At 40.6% G+C, this 23,032-nt stretch overlaps 1 protein-coding gene across 3 annotated transcripts in view; it reads left to right on the forward strand.

The window, feature by feature from the left end:
- Positions 1-6,038: 6,038 nt before the first annotated feature.
- The window catches only part of igf2bp1 (insulin-like growth factor 2 mRNA binding protein 1), a 72,260-nt gene continuing 55,266 nt past the window's right edge, over positions 6,039-23,032 (forward strand). For all 3 annotated transcript variants that reach the window (XM_061224353.1, XM_061224354.1, XM_061224356.1), the window contains exons 1-2: positions 6,039-6,213; positions 7,541-7,601. In XM_061224353.1, coding sequence (XP_061080337.1) covers positions 6,039-6,213; positions 7,541-7,601 — 236 coding nt within the window. The remainder of the gene's footprint in view (positions 6,214-7,540; positions 7,602-23,032) is intronic.

Genomic DNA, 23,032 nt, shown 5'->3' on the forward strand with positions numbered 1-23,032 from the left:
TAATGTAATGTAATGTAATGTTATGTAATGCCAGCGTGAGGTTTGCTAGCCCACCCTCGCTGAGACACACACACACACACACACACACACACACACACGTCCACAAATATACACACACATCTACACCTCAAATGGCTGATGCCCCTCAGTCCCTGCTCTGTTTCTTATCTGTACACCACTTTGAGCCGCCCCTTTGAAGTTGCCCTACGGCCAAATGTTCAGCCAGGAATTAGTTCCCAGACTCTACCAGCAGGCATTATAGCCTCGCCTGCTTATACCTGCACGCAGTACAGCCCCTCTCCAGTGACAGGGGGGGGGCGGGGGTTGGGGGGGGGGGGGGGGGTGAGATACATCCCAGAATATAGGGGGCGCTGTTGGAAGCGGTGTGTGGTTGTTACGCAAGCACTGTACCCTCTTGACCAAGTGAAGAGAAGAGGGGGGGAAGAAAAAAAAAAAAAAAAAACCCCAAGGGCCAAGATAGCGACAGTCCTGCAGGAGATGCCTCTCCCCTGGACAGACATTAAATCACGGCCTGGACTCCCACCGTGCGTTAAGAAAAGTCCTTGTTAAAGGCGCTCCTCACAAAGGGTGGGGGTGGGGGGGGGGGGTGCTGAAGCCAGGGCATTGGCTGAATTCCAAAACGCAACTCTTTCAGGCCCGGCCACCTATTCATCCAGTAGTTTAACAAGCGAAATAAATACTGGCCTCTCTGTTTTCCGCTCATGTTCGGTTAGCATTCTGGCTGGTAATCGCTCAGGTGGGTGCTACGCGCGGCTGTCTGTTGAGGCTTGAGGAGCTTCGGATGAGATGCAGTGGAAAAACTTCCTCAGAAGGAAGCGCCGCGGTCACGTCACACTGCCAGCCTGCCCTGAATTGTACCTTAATCTTGGGACTTTCGAATTTGTATTCGTCTCAGTACAGTAGTTCCTCAACTTGTCAATGTCTTGGTATGGTAGTTACAGACCTGGCCTATCTGCCTTGTGCACTGGAAACAAGCAATCGTATGTGAATTGTACCTTACCCGTTGTGTTCAGTTGTTTGTTCTGTGACCTTGACATGCACTGTTTTGTATGTCGCTTTGGATAAAAGGGTAATGTAATGTAATTGGTAAAAACTTAACTGACCTCTGGAAAAAGTCAAAACTGCAGATGCTGAATCAAGAAATTGTGTTGTTACTCTGGCACTGTAAATGGCCTGTCGTTTCGGTGCATGAAGGCGCACCTCTCTGCAATTTCTCCTATCCTGCAGGATAATAATTTTCACAGGTTGTGTGAGGGTCACCCAGGAAAAGCAGCAAAGGTGAGTTCGCCTGTTTACCAGAGACAGGTCGAGAGGTTTCCAATGTAAGCCAGAAACGGCTGAACATGGTGAATGTCTGCGTTTGTTTTTAAGTCTGCATGAACATCCAGGCCTTATATTTCCTTGAGAAAAGCAGCTAATTCAATCTGGAAGCAGTATTCTAACTGCATCTGTAAACAATCTGCCATTCAACACACGCCATCCTAATTATTCACACTTGGGCATGAAGAGATGTCTGTCATATCAAATGTAATGCCAAAACAATCACAACTGAATCTGTGCATATGTGTTCGCAAAAATATGACTTTCAAACCTGCGTATTATAAAAACGTCCCATTTTGGTTTACTCTTCAGCATTTTCGCCAAATTACTGAACTTAAATTATTTAAACCATAGACACAATTTTTTCCTGCTAAAGTTTAGACGTTTGATTGCTTCTTTCAGCAGGTAAAACACCCATGCGAAAAGAATTGTGGCTACCTTTACAATTGTATGTGTATTCATATATTCTGTACGTCCATCCATATTCATACTTAAATGCCTATTTTTCAAATCGTTTTTGCCCTCAAATCCTATACAATTAGGTTATTCTAGTGACTTTAAAAAGTGCAGTGCACAGCTGTACGGTTATTTAGCTACAGAAATCAACATCAATTAAACGCTTCTCTGTAGCTTCAAGCATAGATTTGTATGTGCTCCGCTGTCATGAAATTGAAATAAACTGGGCTACACAATCAACTCTTCTTCAGCAGGTTGTCCGCTGATCTGTTTTACCAGCCTGCTAAAATTAGTAGTCGAACTAATATCGAAACAAAGAATGTCTCGGTTAATTACTTATATCGCTTTTAAAGGTTACAAATAAACAAATGCACACATAGGCTGTGTAGCCTATGTTAACACGACACGTATCTGAACGTTTTACGAACGCCACAACACTGTTCAGACTGGAAATTGACGTGTTACATTGGGTTAAAGTAACATCTTTATGTAGCTACATCTGGCATTTTGTTTCCACAAATCGTGATTCACATTTCCGGACATTTTCGAGACAAAATATTATTTGCACGACACCTAGAGGGCCAGTTATTTTCTTTTCTGCCATCTCGCTTGTTTATCGTGGTTCTGTGAGACTGAAAATATCAAAATATCGTTGGCATTCTGCCGACATCTTAATAGAACACGACCTATTCGTTTCCGCTCCAACCCTCGTTAGGCTGTGTAGTAGATTCTGCCTTCAAACTGGCTTGCTATCCACGTAACGCAAAGCCGCAGGCTTCAGTTTGGTTAGAGGCCTTGTCACTGGGCTCCTGTGCCACTGGATGTGGGAGACGCCATTATCGAACACTGAACCAGGACTCAGGCGCTTGCGGCAGCATAAATTGCAGATGGACGACATACAAATGAAGTCCGTATCCATGTATTAGACATTGGGGAGGGACGAAATATGACCAGGCGTTGGGGTGTAGTGTGAGCAGTATCTTCTTTAAACATTAAATACATGTTTAGAAGTTTTAGGCGAATCTAATGAGCACACGTCCGCACTATACGAATATTTACTTCAGAACACAACTTAAATCAGATTTAAACATAAACATATATATATAGATATATATTTTTTCGATTGAAAAACATTCAGCTGATAACTATATGATGGTAGCCATAGCAACTACTGGTTCAATATTAGGACAGTATAAGCATAGGATCAACAGGAACGTAGGTAGCGTATGTCTCTGCTCTGTGCTAACTATCCTGATATGAAGTAGCATGTCAACCACATTAACCTGAGAAACCGATCTGTTGTAGAATGAAAACAAAGTCATAACATTGACTCCATGGTTCAGGGACTGGTTTATTTGCATACCTGCAGTATTTAAAGGAAAATGGTGATTAAGACAACATCACCGACTTGTGAAAATACAAAGGAAATGACAGATTGCCTTGTCTATTTCCAGTTTTAAAATGAGGCTTAGTGGCAGGATGTCATACCCCAATTAGATTGTTTGACCATGTAATTGAAGGATAGCAGACTTTGTCGGCAAATCTAGCTGTGATCATTGACTATCTAAAGTGTAGATTCCAGTTGTTTTTGTTAGTTTTTTTCTCTTGGTTATCTTATATCTTACTTTCATGATCAGAGACAATCATGTAATTTTGTAATTTTGTGAATATCCATCCATCCATTATCTTAACCCGCTTATCCTGAACAGGGTCGCAGGGGGGCTGGAGCCTATCCCAGCATACATTGGGCAAAAGGCAGGAATACATCCATTTAACTTTAAAAAGTTGTTCCTTTCTCACTAATTTCCATTTTACTTGTTCCTTTTTACCTGTCAACAGCCTCCTGTTCCCTCCAACATCTCTCTCTCCCTCCCCCTCCCTCTGTCTCTCACACATACCTACACTCAATGGTGCAAACATGACAGTTGGCTGAAAACGTGTAACTACTGATACACACTCTATTTGTTGAGGGTCTCACTGTTTTGCTATTGTATTCCGCTCCATAGTAACTTGGATGTTACTTTCCTTATGTTGTCTCTCCTTCTCTCTCTCAGCTATTTTGTATTTATTTCAAATAACCTTTTTTTTTTTTTGCTTTTCCAAATAATTCCCTTTCATGAGTGATGACACTGTGTGTGAAATCTGACTGATAAAACTGCTTGCAATTCTGAAAATAAACTGCCAAAAACAGCAAAGTGGCAACTCATTCAGTAGCCTACGTTAGCTACTTTACTATTAAGGCTTATTACACAAAGTTTAAGGCTTATTGCGCAAAGTTTTATAGGAGTGTAGGTTCAGTGTATTCATTGTTTCAAAAAAATATTATCACTGGAGACTCATAGGCTACACAAAATTGCTTAATCGTTGAGTTTCAATTTTAGCAATTTTTGTGTTTGATTTAGCTAACAACAGCTAGCTAGCTACCTACAAACTAGTAGCCTGTTCTAGCCTACTATTATATTGAAAACACATGATGCCTTTTATATTTGGCATTTTGACACAAAATTCCTGCAATAGAAACTTTTTGACACTTTTTGTGTCACCTTCTTAATATCACCTAAGGCTAGCCTTTATATTACATGGCTGGCATATTAAACATATGGGAGAGACTTCTCATTTTAGTGCTTTAAGTAAGTGAAAGTTACCTGGGTATACCTGGGTATGAAATTGTCACCAGTGTCAAAAATAAAAAGGTCGTATCCTATATCAGAATTTTTATTATTATTATTTTTTTAAGATGTCAAACACTGAATCGGGTACAGTTTACAGTTTATCAGGCCGTACATTTTCCGTGCCTGGTGTGTAACTACACACCGAACATTCACACAACGTTCACACAATGTTGCAGCAATGTTATAACATTGACAAAACATTCAAGTAACATTGTAAGATCAACAAACTGATACATTCATTTTCCGTTTAGACAAACGCATCGGCATGCATTATTTTCAATGGTAAGTAAAAACTCATAATCGGTAGCCTAATCCACAACTGACTACCACGGAATAGGAGAAGATAAATAAATACAACTATTAGCCAAAACTATAATAATAGGTGGACACGATTTGATCATGTATCAATAATTGGTTTGAGGGCGACGTCCCCCCGAGGTGTATTATGGTTCCGGGCTTCACACAAATAATTATAACGACAGTGTGATCGTAGGCCTCTGCCATTTAATTGGTCGGAATTATGGCAACGTTTCGGCCTAAAATACAACGACCCAGCTATACCTACGCTCACGAGACTCGCGAGTACAATAAGGGGTGTCGGTGGACAGTGCTTATAGTCGGAATACCTTTGTAAACCGTTCTTTATTTTACGCGAGGTATTAGCCTACTAAGCTGACATGCAAAGCCTACACTCCCATCTCTCCCCTAGCCCCCTTCCCTGAAACTGTAGCCACGTCCTCTAACGCGTCACTTCCAACACCAACAGATGGTTTTCGGCGCTTTATACGTTAAATGTAAAAAAATAAAAATAAAAAACAGCAACAAAAAAAAAACAACAACAATAATAATAATGTCAGTGTGATTTCCAGTTCACTCCTGAGTGCGCATGTGTTTTCCACAAAGGCGCATCGCCCATACCAACTCCAGCAGAGAGAGAGAGAGAGAGAGTCGGCTTTTCCTGAAGACGAGCTCGTCTCGTGCGCGCACAGCTCCTCCGCCTCGGAGGGCCAGCCCTTTCTCTCGCTACTCCAAGACCACGTGGTTTCCTCTTTGCAAACAAAAAAAAAAAATGTAGTCAATTTTTTTTTTTTTTTCCGAGTCGGTTTAGAGGCGGTGCCATCGCGAGTCAGGAGGAAGGCTCTGTGACAGTGCTGGGTACGACTCGAGGTTGAGGGGCAGAGAGAGTGAGGATTTTTTCCCCCGGATCCCGCCATAGCACTACCACTACGCCACCATTACCACCACCACCAGATTAATCCAAATAAAACATTTTAATGCCGTGTGCGATCACTGAGCGGAAGGTGCTGAAGTCTCGATTTCTCCGCATCTCTACGCGCTGAGCTAACAGGACTGAACCAGAATACAACAGTACCGTTGGCATAACTTTTTTTTATTTTCATTTTCATTTACATTTTTCCTCATCTTTTTGGTTTTGTTTTGCAATATTATTTTTTATGCGTTTTCTTTTCTCGCTGTTGCGCTCTACAGATTTTGGTGCGTTTTTTTAAAAGAAAAAACTTTTTGCTATTTCTTTTTATTGGAGGATCTCTGCAGTTGTCATTCTTCAACATGAACAAGCTATACATTGGAAATCTTAGTGAAAACGTGACTCCTGAAGACTTGGTTAAAGTCTTTGAAGACTGCAAGATTCCATTCTCTGGACAGTTTCTCCTGAAAACTGGTTATGCGTTTGTTGACTGTCCGGACGACCAATGTGCTATGAAAGCCATTGAAACATGTTCTGGTAAGTAGCTAATTGAATGTAATGGGTGCTTCATTACCGCTATACCTTCTTGTCGATTTTATTCAGTCGGGAAACGTCCTAATGCGCTAATTTATAACGCTTGCCTTTCCAATTAGCACTATCTTTTCATAATGTAAATTGTAGTTTTGAGGTTTTGGAATATGGTATGGTATGACATATTTATTTAAATAAGTCTAAAGTCCGAAGCTGACCAACAAGGTATTCAACTTTTAAAGGGGAGGGGGCGTATTGAGAGAGAGCGAGCGAGAGGGGGGGAGAGGGAAGGACAGGCATATAAAGAAATACGCTAAATATAGGCTGCAGATTTCTGAAATGTTTGGTTTGGTTGTGACACGTTATATGCATGGTATCGAACAGATTGATAATTCCACATTTAATAAACCGTTAGCCTATTTTTGCCCCGCAGTTAAACGTTTTCGTTGTGCTAGCAGAACTGAAGCTACTGTGTCTTCGCGTGAGTAGGCTCTGTATATTCGGATCAGCTATAGAGTCAAACGGTACCCCTCCCCCTTTTGGACAACAAGCCACTATTGCGAAGAAAAAATGTATTATAGTTACGTTTCGCAAATGAATCGACCAAACCCAATGGTATACATTTGTTTTAATGAGAAACCTGGTATAATGGTGAAAAATACCATAAAGGAGGAGGACAGGACTGACTTTGATTTCGTAAAATGTCTTTTCATGATTTTGCACATATGTAGCATGTGATGTGTATTCTGTATAGCGCGAAGGTCGCCATGCTGTTCGTGTGTTGTGCTTGAAGTAGATCACAGTCCAAACTCTGGCCAGCGAATACATGCTCATTAGATAAACGTTTGATAAATACATTGCGAGGATAACGTACACAAACCCAGACAAGAGTAAAAGGCTGAAGTCGTAAAAAAATATTTAATCTAAACGCTATTAAAAGTTCCTTCTTGGTTGTGTAGCCTTTTATTGAAAATGTACTAACGTTCGTCAAGGGCAGAAAGGGAACAGACGAATTTTAAAGTGTATTTTAGTGATAAAACGATATGCTTTATTTGAATTACTCAACAAATCTGTCGAAATTACCATGACGCTTTCCACGTCGTAGCCTATATACCACATGGGATTCGCTGTATATTGGTACATCATTAAAAAAACTAAAAAAAAAAAAAAAAACTTGAAAGGGGTAAACACCAACTACAAAGTTTTAATTCCAAGTAACATTTGAAGTCAAATTATATTATTTCTGTAACAAATTAAGGAACGTGTAAATAAGACTACACGGATAGCAAATGAATGGAGGACGTAATTTATATCTGAAACATTTGTCTTCCAGGTAAAGTGGAGCTGCACGGCAAACGCATTGAGGTCGAACACTCTGTCCCTAAGAAACAAAGGTATTTTGGTGCTACTTGTTTTAATTTCCCCACTTCCACGTTTTGCCTCATTGTAACATTCCGCTTGACGGAATGTGGGAGTTCGAAAATGAACGAGTTTGTATCTTACAATGTATGCTCGGTTTGGGCCTACGTAGGCTACTTAGCCAACGCAACCATAATCATGTTTCTGAAAAAAAGTTTTGCATTTTCAATGTAAATTTGTATACATTAATTGTTTATCGAGATGTAGGGCCTGTTCACTCAAATGGCCGTCTAATTACGTGTGCTACCACTGCGTTCACATACGAGTGTAGGCTACCATTCTCAAGATCGGAGTTCATGTTTGTGAATTAGACAAACAGAAAGAAGACTAAAAGAACCAGACGGGGTTAAAACGCATGTGGATCACTAGTTGCGGTGCCATTTTAATTGCTACTGCTCTTTAGACGTATAGGCGACGCGAGGCCTAGTCTGAAAACGCATGAAGGTTGACACGCCTGCAATTCGGCCCCATTTTCTCGTATGTATAGGGTTTCTTTCGGATAGCTGACTGCGGTACAGTAAGTCAAGTGATTTGTCGAGTATCTGTGTTTATGCTTCAAATAGTTAATCTCATTTAAGAAAAATGCTCATTTAAAAGAGAAACGTGGCCCTTCACAGGGGCCCACTCGGCATATATTTAATTTCTTGGACCAGAAAAATAAAAAAATAAAAAAAAGATAATACGTTTCTCATTGCAATGGTAATGCCTGCTTCCAAACTGGCTTGGGTCTTCGCAGCATTCAGTCTCCCTAGATTTCTTAAGAGCAATATTGTTGGGCTAACCATACAGTCTTTGGAGAAAGGACATTGACACCTTTGGAACTGGAAAGGCTGAAAGATTTGCTGCTTGTATTGTTTTTGCCTTGCCACTGAACTCAACGTGCTTTGAAATGTACTCTACATGCCTATAATGTTGGTGAAAATGTGGATTGTGGGTGATGCTTGGAATTAATGTGTTGGGGAGGGGGGGTGCTTATGAATATAGCTGATCAAAAACACCTTCTTTTTTTTTAGCACAAAAAAACAAAAAACATTTTACTAACAAAACGGTGAATTCCCTTCCCCCCCCCCACCATAATTCTTACTGCCCATCCACCCCTGCTACCCCTCCCCTTTCCACGCACTGGGTTTCTACTTTTTGTGTGTTTTCTTTTTTTTCTTTTTTTTGTGGGTTGGTTTTTTGAAAAAAATAGGTTAATATTCAGCCCTTGCCCACGACTACCATATAACACCAGGCCACTTTGACCTTTCTCCAGCAGCATGATACTGTGTAGGAGAGCCGAGGCTAGTGTGCTTTGTGTCAAACCATAACATCTCACCTGATTTCCCTTTGATAAATCTTATTCGCTAAGCTATTATGTCATTGCTATTCACAAAAAAGAAAACGCATTTCTGGTAACATTTTGATGACTGTAGCAGTGCAAGTTAAGTGTATGCAGTTTAAATTGCTTTTCTTAAGATCCTCATTCATACTTGTAATAATTTGTTTGTGCTCTCTGGGCTGAGATTGAGTTGTGTTTATAAATTTTTTCATTTTGGAATGTTCACAACTCACTGGCACCTGCAAGCCATTTTCAAGTTTGGAAAATTTAATTTCACAATTTCGGGTGTTCTTGAAGGTGAGTTGAGGGTGTTACAAATAACGTGCCAATCGATAGCCCTCTGCCCTGAGTTCTGTCCTTCTCCTGAATGATATAGTGAGATGTGTTTATTTGGTTAATTTGAAGTGTCTCTGTTTTTAGACTTGTGGCTTTTGACCTTCGAGGTGCAGATGTGTGTGAATGTTTTTTAGTTTAAAAAAAAAAAAATCACTCTGTGTGAATCTCTACAGGTAGGACTTTTGATATTATGAATAAACATGGTGATTCAGATAATAAGGCAAAAATGAACTTGTTTGCCTCAAAGATATCAATGTCACTTATGAAAAAGGTCATGTCTCGTGTGAGTCATAGTCTCTGTTCGTCATATATGTAGGGTGATAAGTCAGATTTTTAACAAAGCTGAATTATGCCAATTTTTGGCTGCCACAACCGCAATGAAACAATCACGTTTCTACATTTCTACATTTCTAAAAGGAAGTGCTAAAGTGTACAACATTTTCAAAGGCTTGATGGCAAGATGACCCGGTTCCACAAGTCCATGAATGGAAAGGGTACTTGAAGAGTTATAAACGCACTCATTGAAATTGATTTATAAATTAGTTTTACTGAAATATCTGGATTTCTTGTTTCCTGTATGGTTCTTAAGGCAAACGGGATCGGTTACGGGATCTTGCTGTCTGAATTAGTTTTTCATAAAATGTTCATTTTAAAATAAGCTTTTAATATTTTTTTTTTTGGGATAAATTACAGTATATGTCTGAAGACCCGATTCTCATTGTTAAGAAAGTTTATAAGAATAATGTCATAATGGGAGATGTTATGTTACTCATAATAGATAGTTTTATTAGCAATGGTCACAGACACAGATGATCTATTCCTAAAGTGCATTGAGACAATGTGTGAACACGCATAGCTCGCATTCAAGTATAATTATTATTTTTGATTATTAGTTTTGTTGACAGTGGACCTATTACGGTTTTTGTCACTCTCCCATTGAACCCGATTCCACAACTGAAATGGATACACATTATGTGAAGCGGGTGGCCAGTCTATTTTAAGGACGACGCCATTTCCGAGTTTGCGTATCGATTGTGCAATTGTGTACATGCAGTGGTTATTATTTTTTTTTTGTGGGGGTTTTTTCTGGCGACCCTTGTGGCCCATGCATTATTATTTTTTGCTGAATGCTACAGAAAGTCCTGCCCTTACCACAGCTTCTGTGCCTGGCGGTGGGAGGGAGGGTCTTTCTGACTGATGGCACGGCCGAGTGAAGTATGGCCGACATAGTGAGAGAACGACCAAGCAGATAAGGGTGGGCCTTCGATGTTCACCCCCCCCCCCCACCCCCCATATATGCGTTTACACGCCTGCTTCTGCTGATAGGAGTGTGTGCACAAGGGACGGGGGCAGCTGGGTTTGTGCGAAGGAAATGCGGTAAAATAATAGGCCTTCAAAAGCCCGTTCCAGGTGCGGGATCGCGACTGCGCGGTTAACCGAACGCTCTTAACGCCGTTGGCAACGGTCACCGCCGGCCGTTGGCAACGGTCACCGCCGGCGCCGTTGGCAGCGATGGAGTTCTAGAACACCGGCTTGGAATTTTGAAACCGCGTTCCAAAAGAAAGCCTGCCCTTCGAAGGGTTAAACGCAGCCGGGCGAAGACTTTGCTGAAAATAAAGGGATATTGATGATATCTGGCAGCGTTCTGTGGTTCGTACCAGTGACTGGACATACCTAACGTGCATTTCCCCTGTCAATAGATAAATTGCGAACGGACTGAAGTTTGTGTCCGTGGTGTCGCGTTATAGCCACCGATGTGTGGGGATAATGTTTCATTTTGCGTGCTTGACTAAAGCTTGACTATTTTTTATGTTTTTTGAATGACAGAAACTGTCTCATCAGTTTGTGGATTCTTTGTGAGAAGTAAATGTTTATGCGCTGCCTTCTCAATTCATGACTTCTCAGGTGCAAGTTGCAGTTCTTGTGCGGGCTTTAGTGAAATTTCCTCATTTGTGTAGTCATCCCTTGGGTTAATGGGAACATGAAATAGATTGTTTAAAGTAGACAAGAAAATCCAACCAAAAGAAAGCACTTTTCTGATTTCCAAGGTGCTTAAAACTTTGCTTTAAGGCACATTTTCTAATTTTCTCCCCAAATAAACCTTTTGGGAGAAGTGTATTTCAATGTGTACTTGCCTTCCAGAGAGCTCATTTAACATCAACTCCAGACTATATGTAGACATCAAATGACAATACGAAAGTGTAGTCAAGAAAAATATATGTTGGACTGAGTCGTGGGGCCATGACTTCAGGATTACAGTGGGTTTACGGGGTAGGGCCACATACTACACACACACACACACACACACACACACACACACACACACACTCCTTCATTTTGCCTGAAGACGGATGAGGAATGTTTCATTTGTGTGAGCTTGCTGTTTGCACCTTTGTGTCAAGATCGTTTTCGAGCACAAAGACTTCAGAGAGAAGAGAAGACAAACAACCGGCCGGTTTCCTCGCTAGTGAAACTCCGGGCACTTCTCAAACTCATTGTTAGCCGGATAAGGGAAAACGTTTCACGACTTCGGCCGTTCGCTGCTTTGAATCTTCGCCGGGTTGTGCTGAAGTTTGCCATACCTTCTTTCTGGGCGGATCGTTTTGTAACCGTTCCTTGAAAGCAGTTTGGAGAAGAGCGTGCCATTGCGTTTTCTGATTGCATTCATTACTGTAATTGTTTGTTGTGTAAGACTGCTCTGTAATTACAGTAGTGTGTGCCTACGAGCCATCTTCTGTGACTTGGATGGCCGAGTGTTTGCCAGCAGATCGAAACAAGAATGCGAGGGAGAGTCGGCATAGTCCTGTCGCCAGCTCACTCTTTTTTTCATCCCTCATTTTGGTCTCGTCAAACAAGAAATTCATGTTTGTCATAAAATTCTTCAAATTGCCCTAGGTGACAGAAAAAGAAAAAGTTATATTTGTTTTTGCTTCGGTTCTTCAAAAACAAGTTCTTCTTTTACTTCTTTCCCCCAGCACGTGCCTTTTGTACAGTGTGTCATTTTCTCTTATTGCCTGAAACAACAGCCTAATACTCTACAGTCATTAGAGGCCGACACGGAATATTTTAATTCAACTTTGTAATTGGGAGTCGTGGCATGGTGAAGGGCTAATCCTATTAAATATTTTTGAATGAAAACTTTTTTTTTCTTCTTTTTTTTTTTTTTTTCTCTCACCTCACGAGAATCGCTTGAAACCGAAATCCAGATGTTTACGGTTCAGGAGTGCTCGTGGCGCAAGTGGGGAGGTTGCGGGGAGAGATGGAAGAGGGAGAGGCAGCCTAAAAGCGCAGCACCTGGGTGCAGTTACGAAGAACCGTTTGTGAGAACGATGACTGAGAGAGGGGCTCTCTGAGACTCGTAACGGGGAGGGAGTATTCTGGAGTGGTGCTGTCGCGTGTGCGGAGCCCACAGCAGCCTGGAGAACTGGAAGCACACGCGCACGCACACACACACACACCCACCCGCCCACACGCATGTGCGCTTGGGCTCCGGATCATATGATCCGCCTCACGTGGGCTTGCTGCCTGTGGCCGTCGAGCAGAAACTGGCGTTTCATGACAGAACTTCCCGGTAGCCTTTCCTCTTCGCATCTCTTCGCACTGGATCGCTGCGCACAGATGGGTGGGGTGCGACTGCATTGGGCTGGGAAGAGACGGCGGAGAAATCGTGCAGTGTCTCTTTAAGAGCCCCCCCCCCCTACCCTCCCCTCCCCCCACCTTCCCCCTCCCCTCTACCACCAAACCCTGAAAAGTCCTTCTCTCCGGTTCGAACCATCTGTCCCGTTTTCGAAGGGGCACAGCCCTTTTTCCAGTCCTAGGTTCCTCTCCCAGATTGCGGGGACCACTTCACTCTCGGCCACCACCAAAACCAACCCCCAAAAGAAAAAGAAAAAGAAAAAAGAGGTTGTAAAATGGCAACCTATTCTTTGAAATGGCTGAAAGTGTATTGCATTGACCTGGAAGAAAGCACGGGGGGGGAGGTTGTGGGGAGGGGTGAGGGTGGGTGGTGGGGGGGTGTTCATTGGTTTGTTCTAGAATGGAAGGATCTTGGTGGCTGTGAGTTGAATGAGGTTCAGTAATGCCTATGCGCGTGGACTCCACCACCGCCATTCGGTTGTTGGGTTGTCTGTTTTTTTTGGGGTGGGGGGGGGGCGCGGAGGCAAGAAACGCACAACAGGAATGGAGTAGGAAGTGGGGGGCACCTGATGGCTCGTTTCGGACCGTGCAAAGAACCGCATTCCCTCTCAAAGAGGAGCAAAGGGCTTTTAGGGGCCACGACATTTGGGGGAATTGCTGCCTGTAGGTTTTTGCAGTTTTGAAGTTTGGAGACCAAAAGTATGGAAATGGGAATACTGCGATGTGTGAATTTGAAATTTGAATTGATCTTATTAAATCTATAAGAAAAACCAATCCTGTAATTTTGACCTAAATGAGAAACAATTGAATAGCTGGCGGAGCTTAAATATTAAGCATGATTTTTTTTTTTGTTGTGTTTTCTTTTTTTTTTTCTGTCACAAAACCTTGGAAAATAAACTGGGTAAAGATGAGGGTTAACTCTGAAATGAGTACGTATTTATTTTGTCTTGTAAAAATGGTTTTGCTTAAGACCTGAGCTTAATCTGTAGGCAGTACTATTTGTTTTTAAGTAACATATTTTGGGGATTGGTGATTGAAAATAACAGAAATTCTTGCTGAAATCTCTTGCTCAATGTTAAATACATACAGCCCAATGCAATGCTTAATACTTTGATTAAATGTGATATTTTATTTACTATTAACATTGAGTTGGTAATCATCCTGTTTTATAACCGGGCCAAAGGATCTGTAACTTGTTTGTAACTGGTTTGGTTTGCTTTCGGTTTGCATTTTCCAAATTTGTAATTTAGATCGCAGTAGGACAAATTACAAAAAAGTTAAATTCACAAGTAAAATATTTCAGATCTTAAGAAAACTGTTACGTGAATGTGAAATGAAGAGGAGTTATCTAATGTGTAAAAGATTAGGATGAACATTCATTTAATTTCAGCTTAATAGGAGTTGTAAATTTTTTGCCGATTTACGCATGTAATCACCAGGTACTTAACCTGCCTAAGTTTACGTGTAAAAAATGAGTGCGATCCCGGTTTGAGTTTTAGCACCGTGCGGCTTCCAATGAAAACCCGTTTCCTGAAGTGATGCAGTGAACACAGATGACCTCCATATACTGTGGCAGTTTGGTGTGATGTGGGCACAACACTCATTCAAGGATAAATATTTATTGAGAGGAATTAAGTGGTGGTAACCAGTCTTGATGAACTTTCTTGTCATTTTGCAACTTCCTGTTTTTTTTTTTTTTTCTTTTGGTACTTGTACATACCAGGTAGTGTTTTGAGTTCTGCCAGAATGTTTCAAGACTTGAAATGGAATCCGTTGTCTGGTCAAATGCACCATGTGTCTGCAAACAATGGGGAAAAATACCATGCAAAAAAAAATATATATATATATTTAAAAAAAAAAACTGAGAACTGTTATTGATGGTCATGCTGAGAGCATCCTCTTTGTGAATATTAAACTTATTTCACATCAAATCTGAATACCCGCAAAATAATTTAATTTACATTTCCTGCTGAAGGGCACAGACATTGCCACGGGTATGGTGGGATGCGGCTGGTGGGATGGGATTCTGTTCCCTATATGCACCAGCTCAGTTAACCAGTGTAGTTAACGTCATTCAGTGTGAACGGCAGTGTGAAAATGTGCCATCACAACAGTGCGTGATGGCACCATTACCTCAGTCTGTCATCTCGTCTCCAGGAAGTCTTACCAAACTGCTTTTCCTGTGACAGTGTTCGGTGTATCGGAAGAAACAAAGGGAGTTCCAAAATGGAGGTGTGTGTGCACGATCTGTGTGTGCTCTCTACCTGATCTTCGCATCATGACATTGGCTTTGGAAATAGTTTGTGGTGCTTCTCTGTATGGAAATTAACTAAAAGAAATTTGCCGAGCTGTTCGGCTAGTGAGCTCCTTCAGATATTGATTGTTATTATGAAGCTTTATTTATACAGGGTAAGTTGACTGAGCACACGCGCTCTTGTGCAGCAGTGCCCTGTCAGTGCCCCCCAAGTAGCCTAACCTGCATGTCTTTTCATGTAGGTAAGTAAGAGATGACAGAATATTAAATTGGACGTGGACCCTCTTGTGTATGCAGTTTGTGAAATTCTAGCATCGACTTAGCTATCGTGGGAGAAAAACGGTCATTATTGTCGCTTGCCAATTCAGCCAGAACAACTGGAGTATTATTGAGTACTGAACATGCGCCGAACATGCTTTCACACCTCTGCATCATATCTGGATTGCATCTATTCCACGCAACTTCCTGTGTAGCGTAGTGCGGCGTAGCATCGGGACGCCACCACACCTAAATTCCGGGCAAGAAAGTGAGTGGCCTGGACCTTTTTCTCGAAAGAACTCGGGGGGTGAAAACACAAACCGTCATACTAGACTGTATACGGACGGGGGAACGTGAGATAATGTGTTGTCGCTGATTTCACCTGAAGACACACATTCTAGAAACCGGGGCCTCCCCGTTTGTTGCCGAGCGAGGCTCTTTGGCCTTGAAGGCGGGCGCTGAGCGATGAAGACGATTGGTCGGGACGGAGGAGGTGTCTGTTTTGATGGTCAAGATGAGCAAAAGGGTGTTTTCTCACAACTGCTTTCCGAGTTTAGATTTCACGATGTTACAGTGGAGCTTTGAATTTGCACCATGCAAAAATACACCCCAGGGGGAAAAAAAAAAAAAAAAAAAGAAAGAGAATGCATTTGGAGTTAGTATTAGAATTAGAATCTAAAGCAACTTTCCGTTTATCTTAATCTTGCAAAATGACCCTTGGGGAAAAAACAAAACAAAAAAAACGGTATCTCTGCTTTTAAAAAGGCCAAGAGATGGACAATAAAAGAGCCCTGTTTTACCGTGCTGGGGACTGAGCGTGCAGGGCGTGGGGAAGTGACTGAAGAAATGCAGGTGGCATTGGGAGTACAGAGCCGGGCTGACTCCTCCATTCAGCGCACAGAGCCTCCGGACAGAGTACAGGTGCTGTTCTGGGGTCTGTAAGTTCTGCGGAAGCATGCCACAAGGGTTGAGCAGAAAACCGCTCAGGATACCCGCAGAGGCTTTTATTCTGAAGGCTGTGCTGCTCGTTCTTTCCAGGAAACGGGGGGGTTTGGTATTTTTGCCGTTGTAACATTATGCATGGTGTTATGTAATCGGCTGCGAATAGGATAGCCCGCTGACGTTTCCCCTAGCTGCCGAAGGCCGGCGGTGAATGAGGAGGGTGTAGCCCTAGGTCCCGTTTCCGTGCCAACGGTTTGCAACTGACGCCATTTGTCTTTGATCATGCGTTTCTTTAAGTGAATTCCAATGTCAATTTGGCCAAGTATACCTTTTCTGTTTCATAATAGTCTTGTCAATATTTTCACAGACAGTATCGTAAGAACACGGAAATGGTGGGCTCTAGTAGAGGTGTGTGTACGTATGTGTGTGTCCGCGTACATGCATGTATGCGTGTGCATGTGTGACTTGAAATGTCGTATTGGTTTTGTACTTCTCTTTCCTGCGTGGCCATCTTTGCCTCCCAACTGTGTTGCTAAATAAGCTTTCTGCGTAAGTTGTAAGAGTAGAAAATGTTAATCTTGTGAAATCATTTTGTAGTTACTTTTAATTGCACGTAGTATTTTCTTTGTGCGATTCAATTACACTTTACTGTTTACTGTTCAAACATTTCTGAAATGGTAATCAAACATGATTCAGTGGAAAAGAGGAACATGTAAGGTTGTAATCATTAGGTTATAGCTTGGCTCTAGCATATGTCTGCCCATGGTTGGGTTATAGCCTAGCTCTGACAAACATGTCTGCCCATGGTTGGGTTATGGCCTAGCTCTGACAAACATGTCTGCCCATGGTTGGGTTATGACCTTACTCTGACATACATGGTTGTTTAGATGGATAAATAGAAAATGGGTGAGTGCGTTTCCCTTCGACTTTTTAATTAAGTAAACTGTAATTTGCTTTCTTAAATGCCTTCATTTTTAATGCTGCAGCAAATTCATGCATTCCATTAAACAAGGTTTATTTTTGTTTTGTGTATATATTTAGATTAAGAACTTGTAATGTCATAAAGGCCAAACAGTATGTTTTTTTTTTTTTGTTTTTTTTCCCTGTTCTTTGAAATCCCGGTGTAGCAAACCTTTTGCTTTGTCTAGTTGAACTATAATGCTGATGAACAGCTTTGAGGGAACATAACTTGTAAATTGTGTGTGTGTGTGTGTGTATATGTATGTATGTATGTATGTATGTATGTTTGTGCATGTATCAGCAGAGGTGAAAATATGGTTTAGTCATTAGAAGTTTTTTTTTTTTTGTCTGTGTGTGGAAGATGTAAATCTTACACGTACCGGAAGTTGCATCTGAAATGTCTTCTAATGCCCCTGCTTTAAAGCAGTAACTGCTGACACCAGTGTCTATTCTCCCAAAATAAATGCTTGTTTCTGAGTTTCAAAGACTCCATTTTATTTAAAAGAACAGTCATCTAAAAGTGAATCGGTTATCTAATTCATTCAATTAACTTTTGCTCGTTCCAAAGAGGTACTGGTGACAAGATCAGTGTTTATTAACATTATATTAACAAACCAAGCTAACCAAATTTTACACATGGAAATACTCAATTCTTAAAGTGCATTTCATTTGATTAGTTCCTGACGGCTGTTTTGAAACCTTTTAGTTTGGAGGTGAAAATCGGTACAGAAAACGTACCCTAGTTGTTCATGGAGATTCCTTGTTCCGTCCTATGAAATACAAAAACAGAATTCTAGAGATGTCGGTTGTTCGTGGGGGCAGTTATAGTTTGAATTAAAATTCCACTGCAGAAATGTTTTCTGTTTTCTGGATTCTGAGAATTGAGGGATCCAGTGGTCACACTGCCTTGCGTCTTCTGGAAGGGGAAGGTGATGGGGCCGAAAGGAGACTTTTTTTGGGTCAGTTTCCATTTTATTTTGCTATTGGTATATTTGTGTAAGCTATTGCTTTTGGGGTATACCCTGGTGTGCCTCGTGTGTGGGAGAAAGTTAGCAACAGGGTTGTCTTTTTGTTTTTGTCATTTTAAGGCGTGTTGCTTTTTGTTTAACATGAGAATGGCATTCTTAAAGATGAGGGTCTTATTTAGAATGCACAATCTAAACAAGACACCACACATGCACGATCCCTTTTCAAATTTGTTATGCATTTCTTTGCGGAAAGTGTGTGGTTGTTTGTCCACCTTGTTAGAGGAATGACTTTCACAGTTCAGTTTAACTGTTCAGTTTAATGGCAATTCGACTGCATTTTGAAATTCTGTTGCTGAAAATACAATTTTCTCACCTCTAGTCTCTGTTCTGTTAAATGTTGGACTCTGAAATCACCAGATTTTTTCTGCATGTTTTAACTTTTACACTTGTACTAACAGAACTTTTTTTTATTAAACACAAAATCCATTAGTGCATCTGCAGTTAAGAAATAATGCTCTGCCATTAAACATGCAAGAATAAATAACAAAATGGTGGCTTTAAAAAGTCTAAAGATGAGGTGTGTATTATTTCTGGTATAAGTATGCTTTTACTCTAAAATCTACTTGCAAAGGGACAGTTTTTGAGAAATAATGAATGAATAATCGCATGGTTCACTGTTGGCATTTAAAAACTTTTTAACCTCGATCTAATGGCAGAAAAACCCCCCCCCAGATTTACTTAGTTCAGATATGATTCACAGTTATATTAGAACCAACAGGAACAGGACACCATTTCTAGGGGAGAGGATGGTGAATGGCAGGTGTGTGTGCGCATAGCATTCTGTTTGTGAGGCCATCTAACCATACAGACCTGAGACTGACTATCTCTCTCTCTCTCTCTCCCTCCCTCTCTCTCATTCTCTCTCATTCTGTCTATTGTCTCCTCCTCTTCTAGCTCTTCTTCCCTTCTTTCTCCTGTCCCTTCTGTCTTCTCTCTCTCATTCTCTCTCATTCTCATTCTCACTCTCATTCTCACTCTCATTCTCACTCTCATTCTCTCTCTCATTCTTTCTCCCTCTCTCCTCTCTTTCTCCCTCTCCTGCTCTCCCTCCCTCTCATTCTCTGTCTCTCTCATTCGCTCTCTCATTCTGTCTATTGTCTCCTGTCTGTCTTCTAGCTCTACTTCCCTTCTCTTTCTCCTGTCCCTTCTGTCTTCTTTCTCTCTCATTCTCTCTCTCCCTCTCTCTCCTCTCTTTCTCCCTCTCCTGCTCTCCCTCCCTCTCTCTCATTCTCTCTCTCATTCTGTCTATTGTCTCCTGTCTGTCTTCAAGCTCTTCTTCCCTTCTCTTTCTCCTGTCCCTTCGGTCTTCTCTCTCTCTCTCCCTCTCTCTCTCTCTCTCCCCCCCTCTCCCACACAAACACAGTTAAAATGGCCTCTGCCTCACATGTCAGTCAAACAGGCATATGCTGGTGTAGCCCTGCTGTCTCTGACTCGTTCTGTGGGCTGGTGGGAGTGAGACGCCCGTGTGTAATCATACCACATTGTGAAGAACTTTGCCATCCCCTCAGAAAAAATGCCACATCACACAGAGTGCTTATTGTTTTCGGAGATATTTCATCCTGCCCGTGTGCACGTATGGAACATGTATACGTTTAAATTATGCTTGTGAAGTCATTCCTTTACTCTTCCTAACTTTTTGTCTATCCTGTCCATGGGACATTGGTTGTGTTATGTTCACTGGGAATGTGTTCCCCCCCCAATTGTCAATGCATGTCTCTTCACAGCAGCCCTTCATTTATCAGACAAGATCTGATTTGTTGATTATAGTGTTATTTCATGAAATGGTTTGTAAAGCTGACATCCCTCAGAAAGATGGGAGACAAAAGTATATTCATTTTATGATGAGAAGCATCTGATATAGAGTTGCCTAATTGTCTTGAATCTTTTGTGGTTGTTTGATTAAATAAAAAAATTTCTGGTGGAAGGGACGGTTAATTTTTGCTTCTAAATTAATTTATGTAATAGAGACCTCTGTTGGCTCTAACTAAATGTGATGGTTTAACTAATGCTGTTTGGTGACATTAAACATAAAATTGCTAACACTTCAAGTCATCAAATGAATGAAATGGACCAACTCCCATTGCCGGTGAAATGCATGTTACTTATGACCTATTATGAGACAGGTCTTGGACTCTAGTTGTCATAATTAAATCGCCTGCATTCTCAAATTTAAAACAAGTCACACAGTTTCTCCCAAAAACAACCGTGTCGCGGTTCGTATCAAGTTAAATGTATCTGTTCGAATGTGTCGGTGTACGAAACGCTCTTCAGGGGCAGGGGTTTATTTACGACCGACCACAACCGAGGGGGAAATGTACGACTCGTACGCGTGTTTTCAGTGGAAAGTGTAGGGGGGGGGCTTGCTTGACTCTAAATGGAGGCTTCTCATTCGCTCTCCAGGGCAGTGTAGTCTGTGTATTCCATAGCTCCGTGGGGTTCACCGATTCAAAACAACACAAGGCGTGACATCAGAGCCTGGAGGAAGGAACTGCCCCCTCCTCGTCCTCCCGAGTTCTTCCAGCACAAGTCATTGACAACTGAATTCACACTCATCCACATCTGTTAAGAGCACTTTTCAGCCAGACTAAATGTCTGATTCCTTTTTTTTTTTTTTTACTTAAAAGTTAATTTTCCTTGAAAATATATTAAGTCTCATTTTCAACAAAGATTTGTCTGTTTTAAACTGCATTTAAAACGGGGGGGGGGGGGGGGGGGGGGAAGAATGCTATTTGTCTAAATTCAGAGCAGAAGTAAAGTATGACTTGGGCTTATAGCTTTGATCAATAATAGACTGTGAAATGGGTAGCTTTTTGATACTTTGCAACATCACATTGTTTGCAAAGTATTGAACTGTTTTGTGTAACATGAACAGGACCTAACATTTTAGCATGTTGCTGTACAAGATTTGAGCTTTAATATTTTAAGAGATCACCAGAAATATTTTAGAATTAAACCTAAGGAATATTTCTGGGTGGAAATTCTAAGAAAAGAGCACATTTATAAGACTCTATAACCTTTAAAGAACTAATTTGAATGACCCAGGGTCTTTCAATTTTTTTAATAAAGGCTCATGTTGAATTCTGGTTTATAGCAGTTTAACACAACTTTTTTTTTCAGTGGAAACAAAAAGTTATTTGCTGCAAAATAAGCCAAATCTATTTCGTGTCAAGCAAGTATAAACATTTATATGCAAAATGCAAAGGACAAAATGACAATCGTCAGAATTTTGTTGTTACCATGGAGCTGAGTTAAGAATGGTTTTCATTCTTTTTCAATTAGTTGGACATTAAATTATCATGTTCAATTAACTGAATCATGTGGTTCTAGCTTTCCAATTTCAAAATCTGAAACGAAAACATGCAAATGTGCAAAGGCATTCTCACAGTGGATGCAGGAGCTGGTTTCAGGCTAACCTAACATGTACTGTGCCTGAACTTTAGACAAATTAAATCTAATCGATTCTTGCGCTTGATGACGATACCAATTGTGATAGTCATCAATTTGTTGATATTGTACTTGGTCAGGATTCCATTTTAAGACTTAATTATGTGTCTGGATTGTCATGTTTTTTATATATATTTTTGTATATACTGAATCTGTGAAATGAGATGGATCTCAACTGTGGAAGTTTTTTAGCCTCATAGTTCGTTTCCTGAGTAACTTTAGCAAGATGCAACATTGTCATACAGAAATATTTGTTATTGAAGCATTGAACTTAATTATTACATTTTTTTTTTTTACTTTAAATTACATCAAAGTAGTTATTTTGAATCGCATATGTAGTTGATTGAAAGTTTGTAGTGCTACAAGTGAGTATAAGTTTGTAACCAAACATGATTTTATTACTAAATACTATTTGTTGATTAAAACCTTTTGCTTCCATTGTGTTTTTTTTTTTAAGCTATAAATTCTAAATGAATTTTAAACAAACAAAAATCAGAAAGCAACTGTAGAGGTTGCTTTTCGGAACAACTCCATATTCAAAAATAGAAGCTGCCTCTTCATGTTTTTTTTTCATCCTTTGAAAAGGACGTGTTTGATGAAAATAATTAGGAATATGTTGTGTGGGTCAAACTGGCTATCTTTAATGTTTATGTATGTCAGTTCACAACGTAAGTATGTTTCTGATGCTATGTTGGCTAGTTCCATATAGAGACAACAAATTGATGAGGTTTTGAAGGAAGTCTGATTGCACATTATTTTAGGAAGGAATGTGTGTCAAGGATTAATACATTGACTTTAATTGATCCGTTTTTTTTTAGTGTGTAGCAAGTTTAATTATGTGTATTATTTGGTTAAATAATACTGTACAGTACACACAAGCTGAATGAAGGCTTCATTTCAGTGTGTGGCTTCTGTTTTCAAATGACTGCAGTGTTTTAGCCTATTGTTTAAACAGTGCCATCATAAATATAAAATTATGTAGGTTTTAATGTGAATGTATAAACATTTACATAACTCGAGATGTTTTCAAAACTTCTTTGGAATGAAATGGAAGTTTGTTTGTTTTTTGTTTTGTTTATTCTTTAAAAGTTCAACATATGTGTTCAGGTTTTTGAATTATTTCCTGCAAAACAAACTTCCCATTCATCTTTTAACAACTGTGATCGAAATTATAAGAGGATGGGAGTTGCATGATAGGATGGGAGTTGGATGATATTTTCGACTGGA

This window comes from Conger conger, chromosome 16 (assembly GCF_963514075.1).
Source record: "Conger conger chromosome 16, fConCon1.1, whole genome shotgun sequence".
In the NCBI taxonomy this organism is placed as follows: Eukaryota; Metazoa; Chordata; class Actinopteri; order Anguilliformes; family Congridae; genus Conger; species Conger conger.